The 23272-nt window shown below is 65.6% G+C and overlaps 4 protein-coding genes and 1 long non-coding RNA gene across 8 annotated transcripts; 3 read left to right on the top strand and 2 right to left on the bottom strand.

Annotated features, from left to right (window-relative positions):
- The first annotated feature begins 787 nt into the window (after positions 1–787).
- On the top strand, positions 788–1904 carry UBA52 (ubiquitin A-52 residue ribosomal protein fusion product 1). The gene is made up of 5 exons (XM_052699829.1): positions 788–907; positions 1131–1249; positions 1339–1425; positions 1509–1611; positions 1761–1904. The coding sequence occupies exons 2-5, from the start codon at positions 1147–1149 to the stop codon at positions 1852–1854; spliced, it is 387 nt and encodes a 128-aa protein (XP_052555789.1). The 5' UTR covers positions 788–907; positions 1131–1146; the 3' UTR covers positions 1855–1904.
- Positions 1905–2064: 160 nt separating this feature from the next.
- REX1BD (required for excision 1-B domain containing) lies at positions 2065–4032 on the top strand. 2 transcript variants are annotated; one of them, XR_008210408.1, is made up of 6 exons: positions 2065–2157; positions 2382–2464; positions 2649–2853; positions 2947–3035; positions 3305–3535; positions 3824–4032. XR_008210408.1 is itself a non-coding variant. In XM_052699838.1 (5 exons), the coding sequence occupies exons 1-5, from the start codon at positions 2155–2157 to the stop codon at positions 3375–3377; spliced, it is 453 nt and encodes a 150-aa protein (XP_052555798.1). In that variant the 5' UTR covers positions 2065–2154; the 3' UTR covers positions 3378–3764. The 2 variants fall into 2 exon arrangements, 1 of the variants encoding a protein (XP_052555798.1); XM_052699838.1 differs by lacking the exon at positions 3824–4032 and having other exon boundaries at positions 3305–3764.
- On the bottom strand, positions 3944–9716 carry CRLF1 (cytokine receptor like factor 1). Of its 3 annotated transcripts, none has more exons than XM_052699835.1 (8): positions 9566–9716; positions 6626–6904; positions 6039–6168; positions 5647–5816; positions 5349–5506; positions 5102–5270; positions 4672–4854; positions 3944–4565 (listed from the first exon to the last, which is right to left on the bottom strand). In XM_052699835.1, the coding sequence occupies exons 1-8, from the start codon at positions 9636–9638 to the stop codon at positions 4549–4551; spliced, it is 1179 nt and encodes a 392-aa protein (XP_052555795.1). In that variant the 5' UTR covers positions 9639–9716; the 3' UTR covers positions 3944–4548. The 3 variants fall into 3 exon arrangements, with proteins under 3 accessions (XP_052555795.1, XP_052555793.1, XP_052555794.1); XM_052699833.1 differs by having other exon boundaries at positions 3944–3994; positions 4676–4854; XM_052699834.1 differs by having other exon boundaries at positions 4676–4854; positions 9566–9715.
- Positions 9717–11407: 1691 nt separating this feature from the next.
- LOC128088921 (uncharacterized) lies at positions 11408–13249 on the bottom strand. Its single transcript, XR_008210409.1, has 3 exons — positions 13200–13249; positions 12270–12362; positions 11408–11551 (listed from the first exon to the last, which is right to left on the bottom strand). It is a non-coding gene; the product is annotated as an uncharacterized LOC128088921 (long non-coding RNA).
- Positions 13250–13286: 37 nt separating this feature from the next.
- On the top strand, positions 13287–18303 carry TMEM59L (transmembrane protein 59 like). Its single transcript, XM_052699836.1, has 8 exons — positions 13287–13511; positions 14735–14840; positions 15010–15101; positions 15847–15993; positions 16071–16170; positions 16448–16556; positions 16648–16765; positions 16910–18303. The coding sequence occupies exons 1-8, from the start codon at positions 13353–13355 to the stop codon at positions 17066–17068; spliced, it is 990 nt and encodes a 329-aa protein (XP_052555796.1). The 5' UTR covers positions 13287–13352; the 3' UTR covers positions 17069–18303.
- The last annotated feature ends 4969 nt before the right edge of the window (positions 18304–23272 follow it).

Below are 23272 nucleotides of genomic sequence, written 5' to 3'. Positions count from 1 at the left end.
CCTTTGGCCATTTATTTTTGGGAAGAGATGGCTGAGTGAAGAAGGGGGTGAAGGGTCCCTCCGACTGCCTCAAACCTGCTATTGTAGCGCAAATCCTGCAACTTAACATGGGCAAATGAGTAAAACGAGGATTTGAAAAGCCTCCTGTCCTTTCTTGTGTGCGTGTCCAGAAGAGTCAGAGGTGGATGGCGAGCTGGACACAAGCCAGCAGTGTTCCCTCACAGCTCAGGATATGGTATCCTGGGTATCCAAAGCAGCGTGGCCAGCAGGTCGGGGAGGGAATCTGTTCCTCTGCTCTGGTGAGACCTCACCTGGAATTCTGCGTCCAGATGTGGAGTCTTCAGTACGGGAGATGCATGGAAACGCATCCAGAGGAGTGCCACAATGGTGGTCTGAGGGATGGAACAGCTTCCCTGCAAGCACAGGCTGAGAGCAGCCTTCACCTACCTAATGGGGCTGTAGGAAAGAACGGGGGTCTCTTCAGCAGGGTCTGGTGTGGCAGGAAAAGGGGAAAGGCTCAGCGTCCCTCGCTGTCCCAACCTCGGCTGTGCCCCCCTCCCCCCCCAGCATCTCAGGACCGTCCCGGCAGCTGCGGATGCAGCTGCCGGGACGGTCCTGAGATGCTGGGGGGGGAGGGGGGCACAGCCAGGGCCTGGCTTGCTGTTGCCTGCGGGAGATACGGCGGCTGGGACAGTTTGGAACGGAGGCAGCGGGACGCAGGGACGGAGAACCGAACCCAGACCGAACCACGCCGGTACCGAGCCCCGATCGGCTCCCCCACACCGCACCGAGGCGCTGCCCGGTCGCGCATTGCGGCTGCGCGGAAGTGGGAGGGCGGAACGGAAGTGACGTCACGAGGGGCGACTTCCGGTTCCGGTCGCTCTTTTCTCGGCGGCGAGGCGAGGCGGTGCGTGCGGATGGGCCGGGCTGCGTGTTGGGAACGGGGATTGGGGGCGAGCGGGGGGTGTTAAGGAGCGGGATTCGGTCCTGGGGCGGGTGGGGGAGGTCGGGGAGCCGCGATCCGGCGTTGGGACGGCGGTGGTGGGAGCGTCGGCCTGGAAGGTGGGAGCGTCGGCCTGGAGGGTGACGCGGCTGCTGGCCCCCCCCGCCCCCCCCTCAATCCCTTCCAGGCGGACCGGTGCCAAAATGCAGATCTTTGTGAAGACGCTGACGGGCAAAACCATCACCTTGGAGGTGGAACCCAATGACACCATCGAGAACGTCAAGGCTAAGATCCAGGACAAGGAAGGTGCGTTTAGCCAGGAGTCCCAGCGGCTGCTCCTGCCTCTCCCTCCTTCTTCCCCCCCTCACCTCTCATTTAACGGTTCTCCCCCGCAGGGATTCCCCCCGACCAGCAGCGCCTGATCTTCGCAGGGAAGCAGTTGGAGGATGGCCGCACACTCGCCGACTACAACATCCAGAAAGGTGCCGTTGCTGGGCCCAGTGTGGGCTTGCAGCTGGGTTCGGCTGCTTCTCGGCCCCCCCAGTGATGTTTATCTCTATTTCAGAGTCCACCCTGCATCTGGTGCTGCGTCTGCGCGGGGGCATCATTGAGCCCTCCCTGCGGCAGCTGGCCCAGAAGTACAACTGCGATAAGATGATCTGCCGCAAGTACGGCCCTGGTTTGGGGGTGCCCATATCAGCCCATTTATACCCCCTTGTTTATACCCCAGCCATGCTCTCCAAGTGCTGCAATTCATCAGCGCCCCCCCAGGAGAGGCTTTAGGCCCCCCGGTGATGGGCTCTGTGCTCCCTTCCAGGTGCTATGCTCGCCTCCATCCCCGCGCTGTCAACTGCCGCAAGAAGAAGTGTGGCCACACCAACAACCTGCGCCCCAAGAAGAAGGTCAAATAGAGCTGCTCTGCACCGCACTGTGCTCTCCTAATAAAGCATCTGTGTTCAAACCCTGTCCTGTCCTTTGTACCCAAACGGGGTGCTTTTCCATAAACACGAGGCCGCGGCAGGGAGCGCGCCGGAACTGCGCTCTGTCCTGGTGCTCGGGGTGGGACTGAAGGCTCCTGCGGGGGAGAAGGGGGGGGGGGGAACCGAGGCGCTGCCCGGCGATGCCTGCAGGTGGCGGCGGTGCCGCGTTGCGCCGTGCTCCGCCCCCGCCGGGCCTGCGCGTTCCGCTCCGCTCCGGGAGCGGCCCCGGCCATGGTGAGCGGGGCGGGGGTGCCGATAGCCGCCCGGTTTCACGGGACTGGGGGTCCCGACGTACCGGAGCCGGGCTGTGCACGCGTGACCGGGCGCTCCGGTAGCGGCACGGCGGAGGTCGGGCGCTCCGTGCGCGGTTCCGGCCCGGCAGAACCGAACACGCGGGGTGGGAGCGGTGCGGGCAGCAGCGCTGTGCCGGTGCCCCACGGCCCTCTCTGTCCACGCAGACCGACGAGGCGCTGCGGGCGCTGCTTCAGCGCTTCTACGCTCTGCAGGGGGAGCGCGTGGAGACGTACCGGCTGTTCGAGGAGTGAGTACCGGGACGGGACCCCTCGGGGATGGATTCCCCCATCCCTCCTCTACACATCCGTACGGAACGGGGCACAGAAGGGCAACGGGAAACCAAACGATCACCCCGGTGTGAGCACCGGGAACGGCACTGCGTGGCCACGGTGACATTTTTTTGCTGCCTTGCTTCTGCCTTCATTCCCCAGAGGTCACCGCGCATACCTGAGCAGCGCCCCGCACTACGACTTCCCTCGCTACCGGCAGTTGGTGCACGAGGTGACGGCGGCCTTCAGCGGCATCTCCCGCGAGGTGCTGCAGCTCCAGGGCCGCCTGCGGGGTGAACTCGGCCGCCCCGACCTGGCCCAGCACCTCACCCGCCTCCAGGAGCGCGAGCAGGAAAAGCTGCAGCTGGTGAGCGCCGGGCACGGGGGGTGGGAGGGGGGTGGGAGGGGTCCCGCTGCCACCTGAACGGGGTGGGCTCAGCCCCCGTGCGTCCCCCTGCAGACAGCACAGCTCCAGCTGGCCCGGCAGCGGGTGCAGGATGAGCCCGGCGTGGAAACCCATCAGCAGGAGGTGCGGGAGCTCAAGCACAGGTCGGTGGGCACCCCCTGCTCCCCTCCTTTTGGGGCTGGGATCCCCCTCCCCACCCTCCCTTCCCTCCAGCGGGGCCGGAGGGGGCCCAGATGGCGCCTTCAAAAGAGCTCTTGTTTGGAGCCCTCCGGATTGTTTGGCGATGCCGCGCGGCCGCGCTCCCATCAGCCTCCCTGGGCTGAGTGTTTCATAAACAGCGCGGGGAGCGCGAGGCGGCCCGGATAATACGCTCCATATGGGCTTTATTTATAGTTTCCATCCGCTCTTGTAGGCTAATTAAAACCATCGAGGCAATCAGCGAAATTCTCCAAGACCTCAAGTACGATTCGGAAGAAGCCGAGTGATGGGCGTCCCCGTGGGAATGGCTGAAGGGGCCGTACAGCAGAGCGCTGCGGGGCCCCCTGCCCCACTCCCACCCCTGGCGAGGTGGGCACCTGACCCCCCAGCCCGGCCCCATCGCTCAGCAGGGGAGCCCCCCCACATCCTGAGCATCCCTCTGCAGGTGGGTGCACGCGGGGCTGGAGCTGTGCCCACTTTCTGCTGAGCGCAGCGGGGCTTGGAACCAGGGGACCCTTTTCTCTGAGCCCCCTGGGTGTCCCAAGGGGACAAACACTGCCATCGCTGCCCTGGGGACATCCTCTGCCCTGCAGACACCCGGGGCTGGCGCTGAGGATGGAGACAACACCCAGCCCACACCTTTTGTGGTCACCTTCAATAAAAACATCCCCTGAGCCGTGTGGTCCATAGGGTTTGTACCCTCCCTTATCACCACCCATGTCCGTGTCCCCAGATCGGTCCCCCGAGGAGCCCAGGCATGTGGTGACATGGATGTGGCCCCGTCCCAGAGCTTGGCTGCCCGCTGCGTCCCCATCCCCGCGCGCTGCTGCTGCTCCACTGACGCAGGCCCCGGTGGGGTTTAACGAGGTTTATTGGCATTAAGCTTAAATCTGTTCCTAATTGACTGAAATGTAACCAAAATAAGGCTGGTTTGAATCAAAATCAGAGCAAGCACTGGGCAAACCCCAGCAGCCTCAAACCAGCCCCACGCAGCTCTCTGGGGACAGAACCCCCGCGCACTCACACGCGGCCCCATGGGCACCCGTGGCCCCTCCAAAACGCCCAAACTGCATCCTTGGGGGGAGGGCTGCACCCTCCAGGTTCGGGGGCCACGGGGAGCCTCCACCCCCCCCCCCCTTCACCCCAATTGCTGCTCCAGGTCGTGGTTAAGGAACAAAGGCTCCAGGTGAGGCTGGGGGGTCCCTTCGCTGCCATGGGGACTGTGCTCCTGGGGGGCGCGTGGCACCGCCACCTCCCCCAGGGGGCTGCCAAGGCCAGCCCCAGCCTCCCCCCCGGGCAAAACCCCCCTGCAGCGGGTTGCAGAGCCGTGCCGAGCTCCGGCCACTGCTGAGCCCCCCCCCAGCGCGCTGTGGTGGCAGGGACGGGGCGGGCGGCCCCGGGGGGGCTTTGGGCACCCGGTGCGGTGCTGCCGGCGCTCAGCCCTGGGGGGGCTACAACTTATCGCCGGGTAGAACCTGCAGAGAGAGCAGGGCCCTGCTTCGAGGCCACCCTCGGAGAGGGGGACACCAGGGGGGTCCGCAGCCCCGCAGCGGGGAGAAAGAAGTGTGAAAGGCTCCTTACCTACCTGGTTGCGTGTTTTGTGGGATTTCTGCAGCCACACGCGCCACTGGTCGTACAGCTTGATGCTGAGGTTGGAGCAGCCGTAGGAGTGTTTCTTCACCCACCCAAAGAACTGCTTCAGCTCCCGCCGCAGCGTCGTGTTCTGCTCGCCTCCCTTGGGGTCGCAGCCCCCCGCCGTGCGCTCTGCGGGGACAGGGAGGGGACGGGGGCTCAGAGCGGCGCTGGCGGCCCATTCGCAGTGCAAGGAGCAGAGGGAGGAACCTGGGGTAGGGAAACGCGTGGCTCTCCGCCTCCCCGCCGGGAAATCAGAGTGGGGAATTGGCTCCTTTGCAAGAAATCCAGGTGCCGGGCACACAGCGGGAACGGCCTCAGTGCGTGCACAGGAAAGGGGGGGAGCAGCTGGGGAGGGGGCTCAGGCAGCAGCGCTCACCGCTGCGCGGCGTGGAGGCGGCCGTGGGGTTGCTCCAGTCGCTCCAGATGCCGGCCTTCTTGGAGCCGTAGATGCCGAAGGGGTTGCAGCGCACCTGGACGAAGTAGACGGTGCCGGGGCGCAGCCCTGCCAGGCGGCACGAGGTCTGGTTGCCCACATCATCCACCACCTACAGAGCGAGGGCAGGGCTCAGAACCCCGGCACCGACCCACAGCTGGGCAACACCGCCCCGTTGCTGCCCCCCAACCTTCCACTCCGAGCTGTCCTCTACGCGGTACTGGATCTGGTACTTGGCTTGGAAGAGGAAATCCTTCAGCGCCGGCGGGGAGCTCCAGCGCACGCTCAGCTGGTCCTCCAGGTCCCCCACGCGGCTGACGTGCACGTCGGACGGCGGGTCGGTGGTGACTGCGGGCACATGGGGCAGCAGTTCCCGATGGGCTCAGAGCCAATCCAACACCACTCGGCTCCGACCCGACCCCAACCACCCTCATGGTTTGAGACCGACCCGCCTCCCCCCCCCCCGGGCCCTGGAACCCAACACTCACCCACATCGAGGATGTCCAACATGACGACGTCGGACACGGCCACCCCCAGCCGGTTGGAGGCCTCCACCCAGATCTCATAGGGCGTGAAGAGGGCCAGGTCCTTGGGGATGTGGCAGGAGTAGGGCCCGGCCGTGTGGTATTCCTGGCACGTGTTGTCGCGGCCGTACCACCTGTGATGAGCACAGCCCCGGGGCTGTGAGCCCAGCGGGACCCGCACACCTGCCCAAGGAAAGCACGGCGCCGGGCCCGCGCCTCGTTTATCCACCACTTAACGCCGTCAGCAGCGGTGTTGGGTTTCCGTCCCCACGCTGCCCCGAAGCTCCCCCTGTAAGCCCTCAAAATCCCACGTTCACACTGGGAGGAAGGGAAGGAATCCACCCGCGGGCGCCTACCGGAGCTTGTACTTGAGCGTGTAGTTGGTGTGCAGGAAGGTCTCCCCCTCCGTCCCTGGGGCCCACGTGCAGGTGAGGTCCTTCATGTTCTTGGACCAGCAGGAGATGTTGACTGGTTTTTCCGGGGGTACTGGAAGAGGACAAAGGGACAACGAGACGTGAAGGGGCTCCGTGAGCGGCACCCGAAGGGAGCGCAACGCTGCCTCTGCAAGCCATTGCCTACTGGGGGCGGCCATGGGGACGGTGTCAGCAACGGCCCCGCAAGGTTGGCGTCGCCGAGACCCCCACCAGCCCCACGGGGCAGCGGAGGACTGCAGCCCGTGCTGAGCAACAGAGCTGTTTTCTTTTGGGAACAGCAACCGAAATAAATAAATAAAAATAAGCGCTCTGTTCCCAGTTAAGCCTCTGTATTCTTAGAACGTAAAATCATCCTTAAAATAGCCCGAGATAAAATCTTAACGATTATTGATTCGGACAACTGTAATTTCAGCACGAGGTGCCAAAAGCGCCGCGCGGCCTTGGGGCGACAGCGCTGCGCCGAGGGGCAACGGCAGCACGATGGAGATGGACGGACGCGCCCGACGTACGTCCAACATAGAGGCAGGAGCCGGCCAGGATGCCGCCGTCACGGCTGTGGCACACCAGGTTGTCCCCCGACTGCTGCCGGGAGCCGTTGAGGCGGGCGAGGGCCACGCTGAGCGTGGTGGGGCCGAGGGCGGCGTAGGAGGCGGCGGGCAGACGGCGGCCGTTCAGCGTCCAGTACAGGTCCTGCGCGCGCAGGCGGAGGTCGGCGCTGACGGTGCAGGTGGCGGTCAGGGAGGAACCGATGAGCAGCGTGGGGTCCTGAGGGGAGATCACTGCAGGGTCTGCGGCCGGAGACAACAGGAAGGGGAGCGATGCGCGGCGCAGCACGGCACCGTGGAGCTCCCCGTGGGCTGCGGTGCCGTCGGGTGCCCGGTGCGCATCGCTCCGTGCCCGCTTTGCGGCCGGGCTCCGGCTTTTTCCCCCCATTGGAAAGCAACAATGGAAAGTTTGGGGGCGGTTTGGTTTTTTGGCTTTCTGTTGCTCCGCGGCGAGCACCGCAGCGCTGAGCACCCTAACGCAAACCATGTGCTGCTGCTGCACCGCGCTGCGGGGTTGGGGGGGACCCACATCCTCTACCGGGACCCCCCGGCGCCCATCGCCCTCGCTTCCCTGCTTTGGGAGGAGAGCAAACCGCGCACGGAAAGGCTTCAAAGCACAGCGGGCTGCTCGCACGTTCCGCAGGGGAAAACGACCCGGGGCTGACATCCCCCAGCACTCGTTGCCGAGGCGCTGCGGGGCCGCGCGTGCCGGGCTAATATTGCTAATTACCTCCCGGAAAGCGCCTCGACCTCCGCTCCCCTCCGACCTCCCGGCCCCGATCGGCTTTCAGCGGCAGCTCAGTGCGGCCCCGCGTGCCCCGCAGTGCTGGGGGGGGGGCTCCGAACAGCCCCCACACCCGGGTGGGCTGCAGCCCCCACCACCCCTCAGCCCCCCCACGGGCAGCCCTCGGCCCCAACCGCAGCCGATCCGACCGCCTGCAGCACAAAGCACGCCGCTCACGGGCCGCGTCCCTTTGGCTTTTCTCCTCTCGCAGTCATTCCTTTTTCTTTCGCAGCCACATGTGTTATAAAAGGGAAAAGTGTGAAGTTTTCAGATGGGAGCGGAGCGGGCCGGGGGGTGGTGGAATGCGCAGCGAGAATACCTGCCCGGGGTTTTATTGCCTTCCTATTGTAAAAAAAACAAATGCTGCTCAGGTGTTAAGTAACGCCATAAAGTAAAAGCACATTTCAGGGTGTCGGGAACGTTTGCGCTCCTCTTCCGAAGGGCCGGATCGCCTTTCGGTTTTACATCGAGGCGTTTTAAGGGCTGCGAGAGAAAAGGGAAACCCCCCGCTCAGCGTCCGAGAGCTCCGACACGTTTATTGGGGCTCGCGGAGACCGAAAGCAACGATTGCTCCGAAGAACAAAAGGAGATTTGGGCGGCGCTGAAAAAAAATCAAGCGAAATGGGTGTGAAGAGACGGGGCCGCGTCCCGCTGCGCTCCCCCCCTCTCGCCCTCTCCTCCGCCGATGGCGGTTCTGATGCCCGTCCCTCGGCTCGCGGCATTCCAGCGCGGAACTTCGCTCTCTAAAAGGAGATTTGGCTGCGCCCGTTCCAGCGCTGCCGCACGTCGGGGCCGCGGGACCGAACTCCGACCGTGGGACAAAGGAGGTGGGGAGCGCGGGGTCACCGCTCGGCGGGACGGGACCCGGGGGTCCCTGCGGCCGTGGGGCGGGGGAGCGGCGGTGGGGCCGAGCTCTGGAGCGCTGTGCCACCCCGCAGCCCTACGGGCAACGTGAGAACCCGGAGAGCGCTTTCCCTTCTCGCTCCCACCGCGTTTTGCTTCTCCGCCGCGGCTGCTTTCGCAGCCCAGCCCCGATCAGCGCTCCGTGATTCTTCCCGTGAATGACCCGCAGCGCTCGGGGCACGCGAGCCGATGGACGCGGGGCGGGATGGGGACCGCGGTGCCACCACGGTGCCACCCCGGGCCGGGACGCGCTGGGCGAACATCGCCCCGAGGAGCCGAACCTCCAGCCGTGGGGAACGCGAATGGGGCCGCTCCGCGCTCGCAGCCTCGCGGGACCCCAAGGCACCGCCGCTGGACCCCAGCGCAGAACCCACCCCAGGTGTGGCATCTCCACGTCTGTCCCCAACTCCCCCCTCCCACCCCCCCCGTAAGGAACCCCCTCCAGGGACCCGCTCTCCTTTTTTGAGGGCGATCCGTTGTTCTCCGCAGGGGTGGGCGCTCCCTATTGTTCTGATGGGGGAGAAGGGGGGATTCATTGTTCTCTGGGACGGGGAGGGGGGGGGCTCATTGTTCTCCATGGGGGGAAAGGGGCGCCTATTGTTCTCCGGGGGCTTTGGGGAAGGTCAGCCCTGCGGGCCGGGGGGGTCGTGGATCGCCGTGTGGGGTTCGCTATTGTTCTCCAGACGGAGGGGGGGGTCCATTGTCCGGGGTGGGGGAGCGGAGCTGCGCTGCTCCGCAGGAGACGGCGATCCGGAGGGGTTGCGCCATGGGGAGAGGAGGGGACACACGGCTCCCAGGGGGCGATGGGTGGGGGACAAGTCTCCCCTGGGGGGGGAGTATGCGGGAGGGGGGGAGGGGGGGGTCCCATTGTTCGCTGTCGGGCACAGGGAGGGGGGTCGGGCGCTGCCAGGGGTTCCCGTCACTCTCCGTCCCGAGGAGGGAGTGGGGCGGGTGGTTCCCATCGCCCCGCGGGAGGGGAGCGCAGCCCCGGGGGGACGCAACCCGGAAAGGCGGGGGGAGGAAGTGGGGGGGTGGGGGGGGCACAAGGACCGGAATGAATGAGGGAAGGGGGAGAGGAGAAAGGAGAGAGGGGAGGAGAGCGGCGGCACAGAGCCGGGGGTCCCCGCGCAGCGCCCGCCCCAACCCCAACCCCAATCCCAGCCCCGACGGCGTCCGCTCTGGCACGGCCCCCCCGAACCCCACCAGGCCGTACTCACACGCGGGCGGCTCAGCGCGGAGCAGCCGCAGGCACAGCAACAGCAGCGGTAGAAGGGCCGGCATGGCCGGCATGGGGGGGGGGGGGTAGGGTCGGTGCCCGTCGGTGCCCACAGCGGCGGAGCGCACCGACACGTCCGGGGAAGTCGCGAACAAGTCTGAGCAGCCCCCGCTCTGCCAAAGCCCTAAATGCCGCCCTCGCCCCGCCCCGCCCGGCCCGGGACCGCCCCCGGGGGGCAGAAAGGCACCGGTCCTCGGGGGCCGCTCCGATGCCGGCTCTGTGCCCGCAGTGCCCGCCGCCTCCGCCGCCCCTCCGCCGCGGGATGCGCTGTGCCCGGTGCCCGGTGCCCCCCCGTCCGGTAGATGGGGGAGAGCCGTCCCGTCCCGTCCCGTCCCGCCGTGACTCAGCGCTGCCGCCCGGACACTCCCGCGCCCCCGGGGCCGCTCCCCCCGCGCCTCATCCCCGCGCGGTGCGGTGGAGCCCTCGGGGCTGTTTTCTGGGCTTGGTTTTGTTTAGTGGAATATTTTCCCCCTAAACCCCGTCTTTTTTTCTCCGAGACAACCCCGAGGTTCCCTTCCAGTAACAACAGAAGTGGAGAAAATGCCTCGAGGGACTCCGCGGTGCCCCTGGGGACGCGAGGACTCAGCGGTGGGCGGCCGTGACGCCGCAGGTGGCGCAGCTCGTGTTCCCGACTGGAGCGACGGCACCGAGCCCCGGGCCAGCAGCTCCCGGCGGTGGCACCGTCCCCATCCGTGTGTCCCTGCGGCAGAGCAGAGTGGGATGAGGCAGAGGGGGTGCTGACAGCCGCCCCCCCCTCGTGTTGGGGACACCTGGGCCGTACCGCACCCCAACCGTCCCCAACCCTTCCTCCAGAGGAGGGGATGTGGGGGGGGGACGGGACCCCCGGCCCTGACTCTGATCTTGGGATGGGGACGGGATCTGCGACAGGGAACACCTGAGGCACGGGGTGACAGTGAGAGTTAGGATCAGCCCTCCTCCCCCCCACAGTGTGGCTGTGCTGCTCACAGGGCTGCGTGGGGAGAGGACTGGCAGCGTGGGGTGACGCCACGCAGGACAGCGTGACGTCGCGTGGGGACAGAGGTGACAGCAGTGGGGAATGGAAGCAGCGTGCGGCTGGAGCCCATCCGAAGGGGCGGCACAGATTGAAAAAAACGAAAAAAGAAAACAAAAAAAAAAAAGGAGGGAAAAAAAAAAAAAAGAGACAAAACAATGCCTTTATGCCTTTTCCCATCGTCCCGTTTTGTTGGAACCTTCCGAAGTGTTTTCGTTGAAATTTCCCAAAAATGTCAGCCTGAGGGAGACACCCAGCATGGGAAAGTGCCGCCCCAGCTCCGCGCCTGCCAGCGCCGGGGGGGGGCAGCCGGAGCGGGGCCGCGTGGGGTCCCTGTGGGTGAAGGGGGGGGGGGGGTTGACGGTGTCACGGAGGGGACGGCGGTGTTGAGGAGAGGGACCCCATTGGGGGCACCTCCGTGTCATCGCTGGGGATGGCGAGGGCGGGGCGGGGAGCGGGACGGGGTCAGGGCAGCAGCGGGGCGGTGACACCCGGTGTGGGGACGGGGACCGGGCGCAGCGGGATCGCGGCAGCGCCGTCTGAGTCAGCGGAGCTCCGTATGGAGCTGCTGCCCTTTGGCGGTGACCTTTGCAGCGCTGAGTGCGCAGCGCTCTGCCCACGGCACCGAGCGGGGCTGGGCGGCCACGGCTGCCCCCCGATGGGCCCGAAGTGCTGCCACCCCCCTTCACCGTCACTCCGTAGTGTCACCTCCCCAACGTCACCCCAAAATGCCGCCCTCCCCACAGCGCATCCCCCCCCATGAGCCCCACCAGTGACTCCCGGCACGGCGCTCCTCAGACGTGGGCACACGTGGCTGCAGGGGGGGCAGGGTGCACAACGCAGACCCCCCCCCCAGCACGGCCCAGGGACGGGCGCAGCGGAGCTGTCTGACCGCCTGCATCCTTCTGAAGTGACCTGTGGGACAAATAAAGAGGCTGGAAATGCCAAGAATCCAGCGGGCCGAGTTTTCCTTCTATTCCTCTCTGTAGCATTTCCACGTCCGTCCGTCGGGTAATTTATAACTGCTTTAACCCCTTCCGTGCCGCCCCCACCCTGCGGCCCCCGCCTGCGCAGCGCCGACGCCGATGGGAAAAAAACCAAAATGGGGAGTGGGGTTTGGGGGGGGCGTGGGGGCACCGCTCCCAATTGGGCACAGAGTGCTGCAGGAGGAATGTGGGTCACTGATAAATGCAAAAGGCGTTGAGAGGCTCTGCAGAGTGCCAAGGGGGGGGGGGGTCACCCACAGTCAATATTTGCCAACGGTGGTGTTTTAATGCCCGGGAGGGGCTCTGTTTTTTTCTATTAAAACACGAGTGGAGGGGCTGAGAGTGTGGGACGGTGCCAGGCAGAGGGCGGGCGGTGTGGGGAGCGGCTCTGGCAGCGCTCCCAGTGCTCCCAGTGCTCCCAGTGCCCCCTCCATGCTCCCAGTAACCCCAGTGCCTCCATTGCCCCCACTGCTCTCATCGCTCCCATTGCCCCCATTTTTTTCCCTCATTGCCCCCGGTGCCCCGTTGCCCCAGTGCTGGCACCACCAGCGCTCAGACCATCAGGTTCTGTGCCCCCCCCGTCCCTTCCCCCCCCCCCCCCCGCTGGCAGCAGCCCCAGCTCTGCCCCACAGCTGATGGGGACCCACCTGCAGCACCGCGCTGTGATTTACGGCAGCAGTCCCCAATCTGTCCCATTTACTTCGCCATTTGTCAGCGGCGCCGGACAGGAGATTGCAGGGCTGGGGGGGGTGGAGGAGGGCCTGGGAGGGGGCTGGGGGAGCGCAGCCAACCCGAGCCCCTCCAGAGCACGTTCCTCCCACCGCTCCTAACGAGGCGCACGGGCTGGAGGAGCAGCGGGCTGATGGAGGGGCCCAACGGAGCCCCCCGGCAGCGCTCCGGCCATGAGTTCCCCATTAGGGCCGGGGGTGGTGGAGCCCCCCGCCCTCCTCCTCCCTCCCCCCCGCGTTGGGGTGCTGCCATCAATAAGGGAGACGGGCAGGGCCGGGAGCGCGAGGCCGAGCCCACGCTTTGATGTCTGCTAAGCCCTGCGAAATAAAAGCCGTAAATCTGGGGCCGGGCGCTGCGCTGAGCCCGGGGGGGGGGGGTGGGAAATCCGCGGGGAGCGGAGATGTGCGGGGTGCTGCCCGGGGGGGGGGTGATGGCCAGCAGAGCCTGAGTGCCCCCCGCCCCTCTGCAGCCCCCACGTGCCCCGCTCCCCCTCCATGTCCCCGTGTCCCCCCCGGTCTCCCTGCCTCTGTCCGTGTCCCCTCGTGGCCCCAGAGTCCCCCCCACGTCCCGAGGTTCCCAGCATTGCTTTGCGACCCCCTGTGTCCCCCCACATCCTCCAGCCCCACTTCATCTCCCCCCCGGGATTCCCCCACACCTCCTGCTCCCCATGCAGCCCCCCATCCTCATGCCCCCCCCCCCCCCCCCGTGTCCTCGCATCCCTCGATCCTCCCACACCTCCGTGTCCCTCCGGACCCCCTCAGTCCCTTCTGGCCCCCCCCCCCCCCCCGCCATTAACCCTTTACTGCCCGTGTTCTCCTACCACCCCCTCATCCCCCTGTGCCACGCACCCTCTCCGGGGGTTCCGGTACCGGCGGAGCTGCGGCACTGCGGTTCCCCCCCCGGCTCCCCCCGCCGCCCCCGCCCGGCGCACGGCGCGTCACGGCGGGGCCGAACGGCGGCGGTGGCATCTCCTCTCCGCTCCGCTCCGTTCCGTCCCCGCCATGGCGGCCCCGCGCCCCCCCGCGCTGCTCGCGCTCGGCCTCGCGCTCACCGCCGCCACCGTCACCGCCGCCGCCGGGGGAGATCCGTTCTCGGCGCAGCTCGGGGACACCGGCCCCTGTCAGCGGCAGTGCGGCCGCAGCGTGCAGCCCCGGGCGGCGGTGAGTGGGCGGGGGGGGGGGGAGGTTGAGGGGGATGGCGGGGGGAAGGACCCGGAGCAGCGGGGGGGTACCGGGAGAACCGGGGAGGGGTACCGGAGGTGTTCAGAGCACCGGGAGGGAGCACTGAGGGCATCGGGGGGAAGCGGGGGGGAGCATCCGTGGCACCGGGGGATGCACCGGGAACCGGGAGCGCCGCGGGGGGGTACCGGCAGCACCGGGCAACGCTGCCCGCAAGCAGTCTGGGCCTGCAGCTACCGGGGGGGGGGGGTGGTTGTCAGCGTGTTCCCCCCCTGCTGAGCCCCCCCGGCAACCCCCCCCGGGCTGGGGGTGTCTGCACTGCTGTCCCCATCCCCAGGCCTGAGTGCCTCCAGGGGTCCCATTCTGCTTTGGGATCTCCTTCTGTATCCCTGTCACGGAGCCCCCCCATCCCCCGGGGGCGGTGGGGGCCGCGGTGAGGAGGTGGAGTGCGAAGTGAGCGCTGAGAGCCCCGGATCGGGACCGAGATAACGGGGATAACGGGGCCGTACTGAGGCTGAAGGGAGGGGGGTGGGGAGGGGAGAACGCAGGGGGTTCGACCCCGGCGGTGGGGCTGAATGAGGCCGCAGATCCGTGACACCGCCGCGGGTAGAACAGCCCTGACGGACCGCGCTGCCCGGAGGCAGGGAGGGGGGAGGGAGGAGCTGCACCCATCTGGGCCCACTGTACGTGTCATGGACCCCCCCGGCACCCATAGGCCCCTCCCCACGGTGGATCCCCCCCCAGCGCAGGCACACACGGAATGTTGCTTTCACAGCCTCTCAGTGTATTACAAACCCCCCCCCAGCACGCAGCCCCCATGCGCGCACCCCAAACGCACGCACAGCCCCATGCATGCAAACCCTCAAATGCGTGCACAGCCCTCCTATGCATGAAAACCTCCTCCCATGCGTGCAGATCCCATGCACGCAGTGCCATGCACTCCCCCCCAACGTGTGCACCCCCCCCATACCCATACACCCCCCACAGCCCTTCCAGAAGGGAATCCCATATGGGATGCCCAACAGCGACACAGGGCCGTGCCACATCCTCTCAGGACACAGACCCCAGTGCTCTGACAGCTCTATGGGTGCAGTGGGGCTGGTGGCAGCCCCCCATAGTGTGGCAGTCTCCTGGGGGGGCCACGCTGGGGGTCGGATGCAGCCCCCGGCCGCGCTGTGTGCCAGCTCTGTGCCCTGTGCCTGCAGGACGCTGTGCTCAGCGCCTGTCACCGCGGCTGCCGGCTGTTCTCCATCTGTCACTTTGTGGATGCGAGCGCGGGGCTGAACAGCACCAGGGCTGAATGTGAGGCAGGTGAGCGCCCCCCCCTCACCCCAAATGGGTTCTCCCCACCCCGACACCTCCGCTGCACCGCTGCATCCCATACAGCCCATGGGTGCAGGCGGGGAGGCGCGGGTGGCACCGGCGTCCCCTGTGGGGATCTGCCCCCCCTCCATCCTCACCCCACACCCCCGCCCTGCAGCGTGCGCCGAGGCCTACGTTGGAGAGGAGGAGCAGTGGGGCTGCAGGACCGGGTGCCGCGAGCAGCTGCCCCACGTGCAGAGGAAGGAGCAGGTGAGGGGGGTGGGCTGGTGCCCCCCGCTGCCGCCCGGCTCTGCTGTGGGTTCCAAGGGTGGGAGGTGTGGGCTGAGCGCTGGTGTGGATTCCCCGGGTTTTGATCCTTCCCAGCAATTATCAACGCTTTCCTTCCCGTGTTTAATTAATGCAGCTTTTGCCCAATTAATTAAGCGAGCCTTCAGCCCAAGGAAGGGGCTCTCGGCGCAGAGCGAGGCGGTGCTGTAGGGAGCAGGGCCAAAGCGGAGGGTCCCAAAAACTCCATTCCATCCCATTTCCACTGGGCAGAGCCCAGGGACGGACACAGCGTCGCCCCCAGCGCTGCTTTGCGTTTCCCAGACGGTCGGGCCGGGCAGATTTAGCAGAATAATTAGAGACAGCATCTGACCTATTTCTTTCCCGTGCGCCGCTCTGACCGCGCGAGGGGCGGTCGGCAAAACGCCGGCGGGGAGCGGCAGATTCCTGCAGGGATGCGTTAAAAATAACAAACTGCCACAACGGCCAAAAATCCGGGGCATGGGGACACTGCCAGCGGGAACGCCCTGAGCCGCTGGGGGAGCACGGGGCCGGGGGGACACCGCGGGATGGGGCCGGGGGGGGGCGTCCGTCCCAAAGGGGCCCCTGGTGGCTGCGGGGTGTGGGAACGGGGCTCTGGAGGAGCGCTGGGCTCGGCGCAGCCGTGTCCCTGCATGGTGCTGTTTGATGGGGGGGGTTGAGGTGACGCCGCGTCCCCGCTGCTTTGCAGAGCGCAGAGGTGGAGGCGCCGTCGCTCTCGGTGCTGGATTTGGTCTCCTCTTTCTGCACCGACATCGTCAGCTCTGCCCACAGCTTCATCTCCTCCACGTGGACCTTCTACCTGCAGGCGGACGATGGGAAAGTGGTGGTGTTCCAGGTGGGGGTCCCAAGCCCTTTCTGCTGGGGACTGGATGGGATGGGGCCCTCATGCTGACTGCTTCTCCCCTCCTCCAGTCGCAGCCCCACATCGAGTTCCCGCTGCCCGAAGCTCAGATGACTCAACCAGAGTGGCCTGAACCAGGGAACGATGCCCACTCCCCCCAACCCCACACAGGTGAGGGACTGCTCTGCTGTTGTCTGGGTCAGGGGCCCTCCTGGCAGCTTCAGATCCCACCAGAGTGGAACAAATTGTGGCTCTGATCTGCTTCCCAAACCCATGGCACACATTGCAAGGAGCTGCAGGAACTCTGTGCACCCCCTGCAGGGAGCGAGCCACCAGGGGAACACGGCCAGCACTGTGCACCTCACAACTCACACCTTGCACCACTCACCCTGCACCCTGCACTTCGCACAGTGATGCCCGCTCTCAGCACTGCTTCTCTTGCTTCCAGGCCCCCAGCAGAAGGAGGAAAAGTCCCCCCCCAAGAAGGAGCCGTGGGGCAAAGCCAAACCCATGGACACCCCACAGCCAGAGCACGACTTCCTGGGCTGCATGGCCAAGTAGGTGTCGGGGGCTGCGGGGACCCCCTTCCCATACCCAGTGCAGTGCCATAATGCAGCCCCATTTCTCTGGGGTTCGGGGGTGCTACAGGCGCTCGGGCCTCCCCCGCTGGATCCTGGCCGCCTGCCTCTTCCTCTCCATCGTGGTGATGCTGTGGCTGAGCTGTGCCAGCCTGGTGACCGCCCCCGAGCAGCACGTCAGGACTCAGGTATGGGCCGGCCTGGTGGCCGCCCCTGTGCTGCTGTTATGCTGTGGGTGCTGCATTCGTGGGTGTTATGCGTCGGTGCTGCATCGTCTGCAGGCTGGGGACAGTGAGGCCCAAGGTCACACGGTGCCCTCTGCTGTTTTTCAGCCTCTGAGCATCAATGGAGACAGGGAGTGCCTGGAGGACCTGCGTGGCCCCAGTGTGTTCCCACTGCCACCCGTCATCGCCGTCACTCTGTGCCCCACACACGGTGAGGATGTGGGGCCGCTGCCACTCAAGGTCGACCTGGACAAGACCATCCTGTAGTGCTCCACCTCTCCCCATCACCTCCTCATCACTTCACTGTCCCCATGCCGGTCCCCCTTCCCACCCCATCCCTCTGCCTCCATCGGCCACAGCCTGGAACTTTCCCCCTCCGTCAGCACTGCTGCACTCTGCATTCCCGCTGCCCAGAGCCCAGCGACCACCGCCAGCATGGAAGGGGGGAGCGCGGCCCCGGCCCCCCCTCCGGGCACGGCTCCAGCGGGGCAGAGGCAGCGCCTGGGGGGCTTTGGCTCGGCACAGCCCGGCCCCCACCTCGGGCTGAGCCCCCGCGGCGCCGGCCCCGGCCCTGGGAACTCCCTTCCGCCGATGGCCCCGCGGGAGCCGGAACGTGGCCAATGGATTTGGTGTTGGCAGCCAAAGCGGAGAGAGCAGCCGATCCGCCGCCCCCGTGCCCATGTGAGCACCCGGCCGGGCCCTGGCGGGGGCTGCAGGACGCTCTGATGGTTCTGTGCTCTCTCTCCACTCCGTGACACCGGCGGGGGGCACCGGCTGGTGACAGAGTGACGTTTCCCATCCTCTCGTTCCTGGGATGATCCATCCAGCGCATCTCCACAGCATCCCACAGGGCAGGACCGGGTGGCACTGACCTCGTGCCCCCGTGAGGGATGAGGGCCGGTGTCCGGGGGGCCCCGTTGTGCAGCCCCCCCCCCCGCAGCAGTGCTCAGGGCACACGGGGCCATCTCCCCTCTCCCCATCTCCATCACTTTGTGCATTGTTCTGTGTTTGATTCGCACCGGCATGCAGTCTGCCAGTCCCGGACACGCCGTGGTGGCACCCAGCCCCCCACCTCCTCCCAACACGTGGTACAGAGTAACTTATTGCCCGTGCCCCCTCCCGTCGGTTCCTACGCTCGCCCCATGTCGGGGGGCAGTGATGTGTGTCGCTGTGGGGTGAGGGGGCATCCCTGGAGGTGTCCCCCAGCCCCATCAATTTTGTGCTGCTCCATATCACAGTGAACATATCAGGGTTGGGGAGCGGGTGGGGGTCTCGTGTTCATAGTTGTGGTGCCCTTCTTGGTGTTGCTTTCTGGCAGCTCAGCTCGGTGTTGGTGCAGTCTGTCTTGTCCCGACCCCCCCTCATTTGCAGCGTCCCAGGGGTGCAGCGTCCCCTCCAGCAGTTCCCCCCCTCCCACACTCTGAGATGGGCACAGGAAACAAACCTGGCGCCACACCGCGAGCAGAGCGCGGGTCGGACACGGGAGGAGAAATAAAAGGTTTGTACCAGGGTTGGCCCGCTGGCTTCTGGGTGTGGGTCTGAGCCCCGGGGGTGCGGGGTCGGTCCCGGCTCCGTGCAAGAAGCAGCGCGGATGGCTGTAAGGCGGCGCAGCGCGAGGGCTGCCGTGCACACGCACGCCTTCCCCCACAGAGCCCCGTTCGCAGCAGAGCTGTTCTGCAGCCCGTCTGTGTCCCCGAGGTGGGGGTCCCGAGGCGAACCCCCCCCTCACTGCACGTCTCAGCGCTGCTGCTTTCCACCCACACCTCCCGTGTGCAGCTCGGGGAGTTGGTGAGGATGCCGGCACCCGGCGATGGAGCAGAAGGGGACAAAGCCCTTCGGGAACCCTTGGTGGGAAGCCCACGGCACAGCATTGCCCCCCAACAACCCCCCGATCCCTCATTACCCATTAACCCCTTATTGCCCGAATGCCCCCGGAGCAGGGGGAGGTGGGACGGACAGCTGGCAGACCCTGAGCGCCGCGGGCTCCGGCGGTCCCTCCTGGGACGGGGCTGCAAACAGACTCCTCGCCTTCAGGCTGGATCAGATTCCTCACTGCTGGCGCGGGGCGCAGGGAGCCGTGCCCAGGAAGGAGCAGGTGAGGAGGGACCCCGCTGCAGTGAGGAGAGACGCATGAAATCCGCTGGTTCCACCCCCCTGCAGGCAGCCGGGCTGAGTTCCACCCGACGCCTTTTTCCTCCTCGTTCCCTCCTTGCAAGTTTTTCACGGGGAAAGCAAAAATCGCAGTGTGTGGCCCCATGTGCCAGGAGCGATGCCACGGGGAGGAGAGGTGGGATCGCGCCCTCACCACACGGTGGGCATCGGGGGCTGCGAAGGGCCACGTCCTCCCCACCGGCTCCAGCTCAGCCACGCTCGGGAGGGAAGCGCAGGCCGGTAGGTGGGGACTGTCAGCCGCGCTGAGGCCAGCGGCGGCCCCACGGCCGCCAAAAAGCCGGGGGGAAGCGGCGAGCTGCCCCCCCCCAGCACCCCACGGTGCACCTCGAAGCATCGCCCGGTTCGTGCCGTGCCGCCGTTCGGTGCCCGTGCCGCTCGGTGCCGCCGCTCGCAGCCCCGCTGGGTCCGGCTGCCGCTGCCGCTGCCTTTTCCACCCCCCAGGGGCGCCCCCCTCCCTGCTCCACTGAAATCTCAGCTGCCCTGAGCTGGCCCCGCTCCACCGCCGCTCACACGCTGCCGTGCGTTCACGCACGGATTTCCCTCCCCGGGAGCTGATGGGGCAGAAACCCAGGGCTGGGATGGGGGGAGGGGGGGTGGGGAAGGGTCCCCAAAGCCCCCTTCGTGCACCCCGCTGTGTCCATGGCAGTTCGATCCATGGACGGGGGGGCTGCACCCGCTGCTCCCCCCGCTCCTTCCCAGCAGGGCCGGCTGGGCACAGAGCACAGAGCAGCCACACAAGGCTTCTCCGCGGCTCACAGCGAGGAATGAAGGGCTTTGATAAGGGAACACAATGGGGAGGAAGCGGCGGTTTTGGGCCTTCACAGAGCGCGTGTTTTGAAGATGATGGAAAGAGGGCCCGAGCTCCTCGTCTGGGGAAGGGCTGCCTGCGTCCTCACCGCTCTCTGCTCAATGCGCGGCCACACCGCTGCTGTCCCGAGCAACTTCATCGGGCTGGGGCTCTGGGGGGGGGGTAAACCTTCACCAGAGGAGTGAGGATGAGGATGGGTCGGACCGGCTGCCGGTGGGGGGGGAATCAGCTGCCCATCCTCCTCTCCACATCCCCCCCCCCCCGGGAGGAGAAGAGCCGCGGGTGATTCAGCAACAGGAAAACCAAACGAAAAACAATCTCCTGGTGCTAATGGGATTGGTTCTGTCCCTACCACGCACATTCCAGCCCAGCTCGAGGGACGGCTCGGGGGAGAGGGGGAGCAACAAAGCCAAATCCTTTCCCGTGTCCAGGCGGCAGGGATCGGCGCGGTGCCGCTGGCCGGAGCGCCCCATCCGCAGCCGGCACTGCGCTGCGTGCCTCCGCCGGCCGCCAAGTGACATTAATTTTCCATTCCCTGGGCTTCATTACTTCTTGGAACACAGACCGCGTGCGTTGGGCCGCGAGGGGCTTTCGCTTCCCTCCGTGTTTATTCTCGCTGCCGTGTGTTCTTCTGCCAGGTGAGGAGCGCAGCCAAGCTGGTCAGGGGGAGCGCGGCCGTATGGCTGCGGTTTGGCCGCGCGGGTGGGAACGGCTTCCCGCAGCACCTGCTGGGCGCCCGGCGGCGGAGCAACCCGCTGCTCACCGGGGGACGACACGTGCGAGCCGGGCCGGGCCGCTCTGCTGCATCGCGGCTCTGTCGGACGGCGCTGGGGACGGAGAGCGACGCTGAAGGCGGCGCTGGGAGCGGAAGGACGCCGGGTGTCGTGCAGCCGCCCCGCAAAGCAGAGCCCACGTGGCACCGCTGCCGGTTTTCCGCTCCAGCTGGCCTCCAGCTTGCAGGGCACGGCCGTGCCTACACCTATGGGTGCACGGACACAGCTGTTGGCTGTACGGGATGCGACGGCCGTGCTTTCCCCTGGCCAAGGAGCCGGGGGTCTCCATCCCAGCAAGGATGCTGTGACGCACCGTTGCTTCAGCTCTGTGCTGAGCTGCTCTGTGCCCTACGGGAGCACTGTGAGGGAGGAGGAGGGGGTGTGCCGTGCTCACAGCCCCCCGGGAGGCACCGGGAGCATCTCTGTGCCAGATTGCGGCGGTGAGGAGACACGAGCAGGGCGTCCTGATGGGGTGAAATGGAAGGAAGGGGAAGGGAACGGCCCTGGTACGTGCGGGCCTGCCCCAGCCCGTTTGCTTCCCCAGCTCATGTGCTTGCTGGGATTACACGGGGATTAGGGGGAGCAGCCAACCAGGAACGGAGAAGGATGCGATTGCCGGCACCAGAAATGGCACCAGCACCAGAAGTGGCACCAGCACTGTGCCAGCAGGAGACGGAGCAGCGCTGGTGCTGGCGCTGTGTGGAGACAGCGAGCAAGAGAGGTCACCCAACTGCTCCTCTGTACCGACAGCGTGAGGGGAGGCGAGGGGCTGCGTTGTGTTGGGGAGAATGTAGCAGGAATTGGGAAAAAAAGCTCCATCTGATGGCTGCCTGCACCCACAGCCAATGGAGCTGAGCAACAGCAGTGTGCAGAGCTGCTGCTGGGCATTAGTGGGACAAATGTGGGGGGGGGGAAGCCCAGGACTTTATGGGGAGTCTGCAGTGCCGGGGCAGATGTGGAGCACAGATGTGGGACTTGAGGCTGTGACAGGAGGGAGCTCGGGGGTGCTGAGCAGGCCCAGGGCTGGGCCTCGTGCCTGTGGGGCTCCAACATCCCGACGGCTTACAGCGAGCCTCAGGAAAATGAGGGATGTGCAAAGTTTGGGGCTGATCCCTTTGTTTCTTCCCCTGTAAGTTGGATTTGGGCTTTTATGGGGGGATCGCAGCTCTCCACAGTAGGAGAGCTGGGCTGCCCTGGCGGCTGCGTGCAGGATCAATGCATTACAGCAGTGCTGCTGCGCTAACGCTGCTCGTAAAAATCACCTTAGATATAAGTCAGGCTCCGTGGGGATGGGGCTGAGTGCACTCAACAAATAATGAATAGGAATAAAAATAAATATCAAATGGCCCATAAAATCAAACAATAACGGTAACGAGGAAGTTCCTGGATCTGCTGCGAGAGATGGAGTCCCATCGGCAGTCTGGAGCAACACGAAATACCCCCTCTGCTTCCCTCTCCGCATGACACAAGTCAGCACGCCTGGTCAGCAGAGCTGTTATGGAACACATCTCCCTTCCAGCGTCGTATAAATGCATTTTTCATGCTTTTGGGAGACTTCGGGGGTTCTGTTTAACTGGGATCTGGGGAACATGTGAAAGGCATTTACAGCATGCGGTGCTTTTCCTGCCGGGAAGCAGAGGTGCAGCGCTGAGGGCCGGGTGGCAGCAGGGCCAGGTTGGAACCGCGGCCTGAAACAAAAGTGCTTGTGATAATGGACACAGAAACCTGAAAAATGAAATGCGGAGGTGTGAAGTGTGAAGCTGGTAAAGAGGAAGGGGGAGCTGCAGAGAGAAAGCGGCCCGGGAGGAAGCAGGGCGGAATGGATGGGGCTGGTGCTGCAGGATGAGGGCTGGGGGTGGCAGGAGCAGCGATCCCAAAGCGCAGCACGGCGCGGTGGCACCGCAGCCACACAAACAGCAAATTAATGAGTCCTGCTTCCCTTTCTCCCAAAGGTTTCATGGGGCTTAATTAATGAATGTCTGTAAAACGCATTTGGAGCTGGGAATGAAATGTGCTGTGGAAATGCCAAATATTTTTAATGCTCCAGCAGATTTAGAAGGTTTAAATAGGAAAAAGACACAGCGTTGCCTCTGAAATAGATTCCTCTCCTTGAAGCAGAGGGCTGCAGAACATGAAGTTTTCATCAGGCTGACTTGAAAGGGTGTTTTCACGGCTTTCCAAGCCCATTTATTCCCCCTTTCCCTTATACAGATGTGGATGCCGAGGCATGGGAAATCAAAGGGATTTACCCACGCTCGTTGGCAGAGCCACCAGAATGAATAATTTCCGGATTTCCACTGGCAGTGGAATGCCCTCCTGCCCATCCGCCGCCTCCAGATGCGCGGCGGCTTGAGAAATTACACAGCACATGAGGCCAGGCCACGGGCATGGCCATGGGAAGGCAACGAGGACATCAGGTGTGACAACAGAACGGCATCCTCTGCAGTGCAGTGCTGCGCCCACACAGCACGGGCTTCACCTCAAAGCCTGGTCCAGGATGGATGGCTGGGCGAGGGTTGGGGTTGGGTAGTTAAGGTTGGGTGGTTGGGGTTGGGTGGCCGTTGAGGTTGTTTGGTTGTTGAAGTCGGTGGTTGTTAAGGTTGGGTGGTTGCTGGGGTTGGGTGGTTGTTGAGGTTGGGTGGTTGTTGAGGTTGGGTGGTTGTTAAGGTTGGGTGGTTGCTGGGGTTGGGTGGTTGTTAAGGTTTGGCAGTAGCTGGG

Source organism: Tympanuchus pallidicinctus, unplaced genomic scaffold, assembly GCF_026119805.1.
Source record: "Tympanuchus pallidicinctus isolate F22 unplaced genomic scaffold, pur_lepc_1.0 scaffold38, whole genome shotgun sequence".
Taxonomy (NCBI): domain Eukaryota; kingdom Metazoa; phylum Chordata; class Aves; order Galliformes; family Phasianidae; genus Tympanuchus; species Tympanuchus pallidicinctus.
Note: the sequence above shows the minus strand (reverse complement) of the source record. Positions and strands in the feature narration are given on the sequence as shown.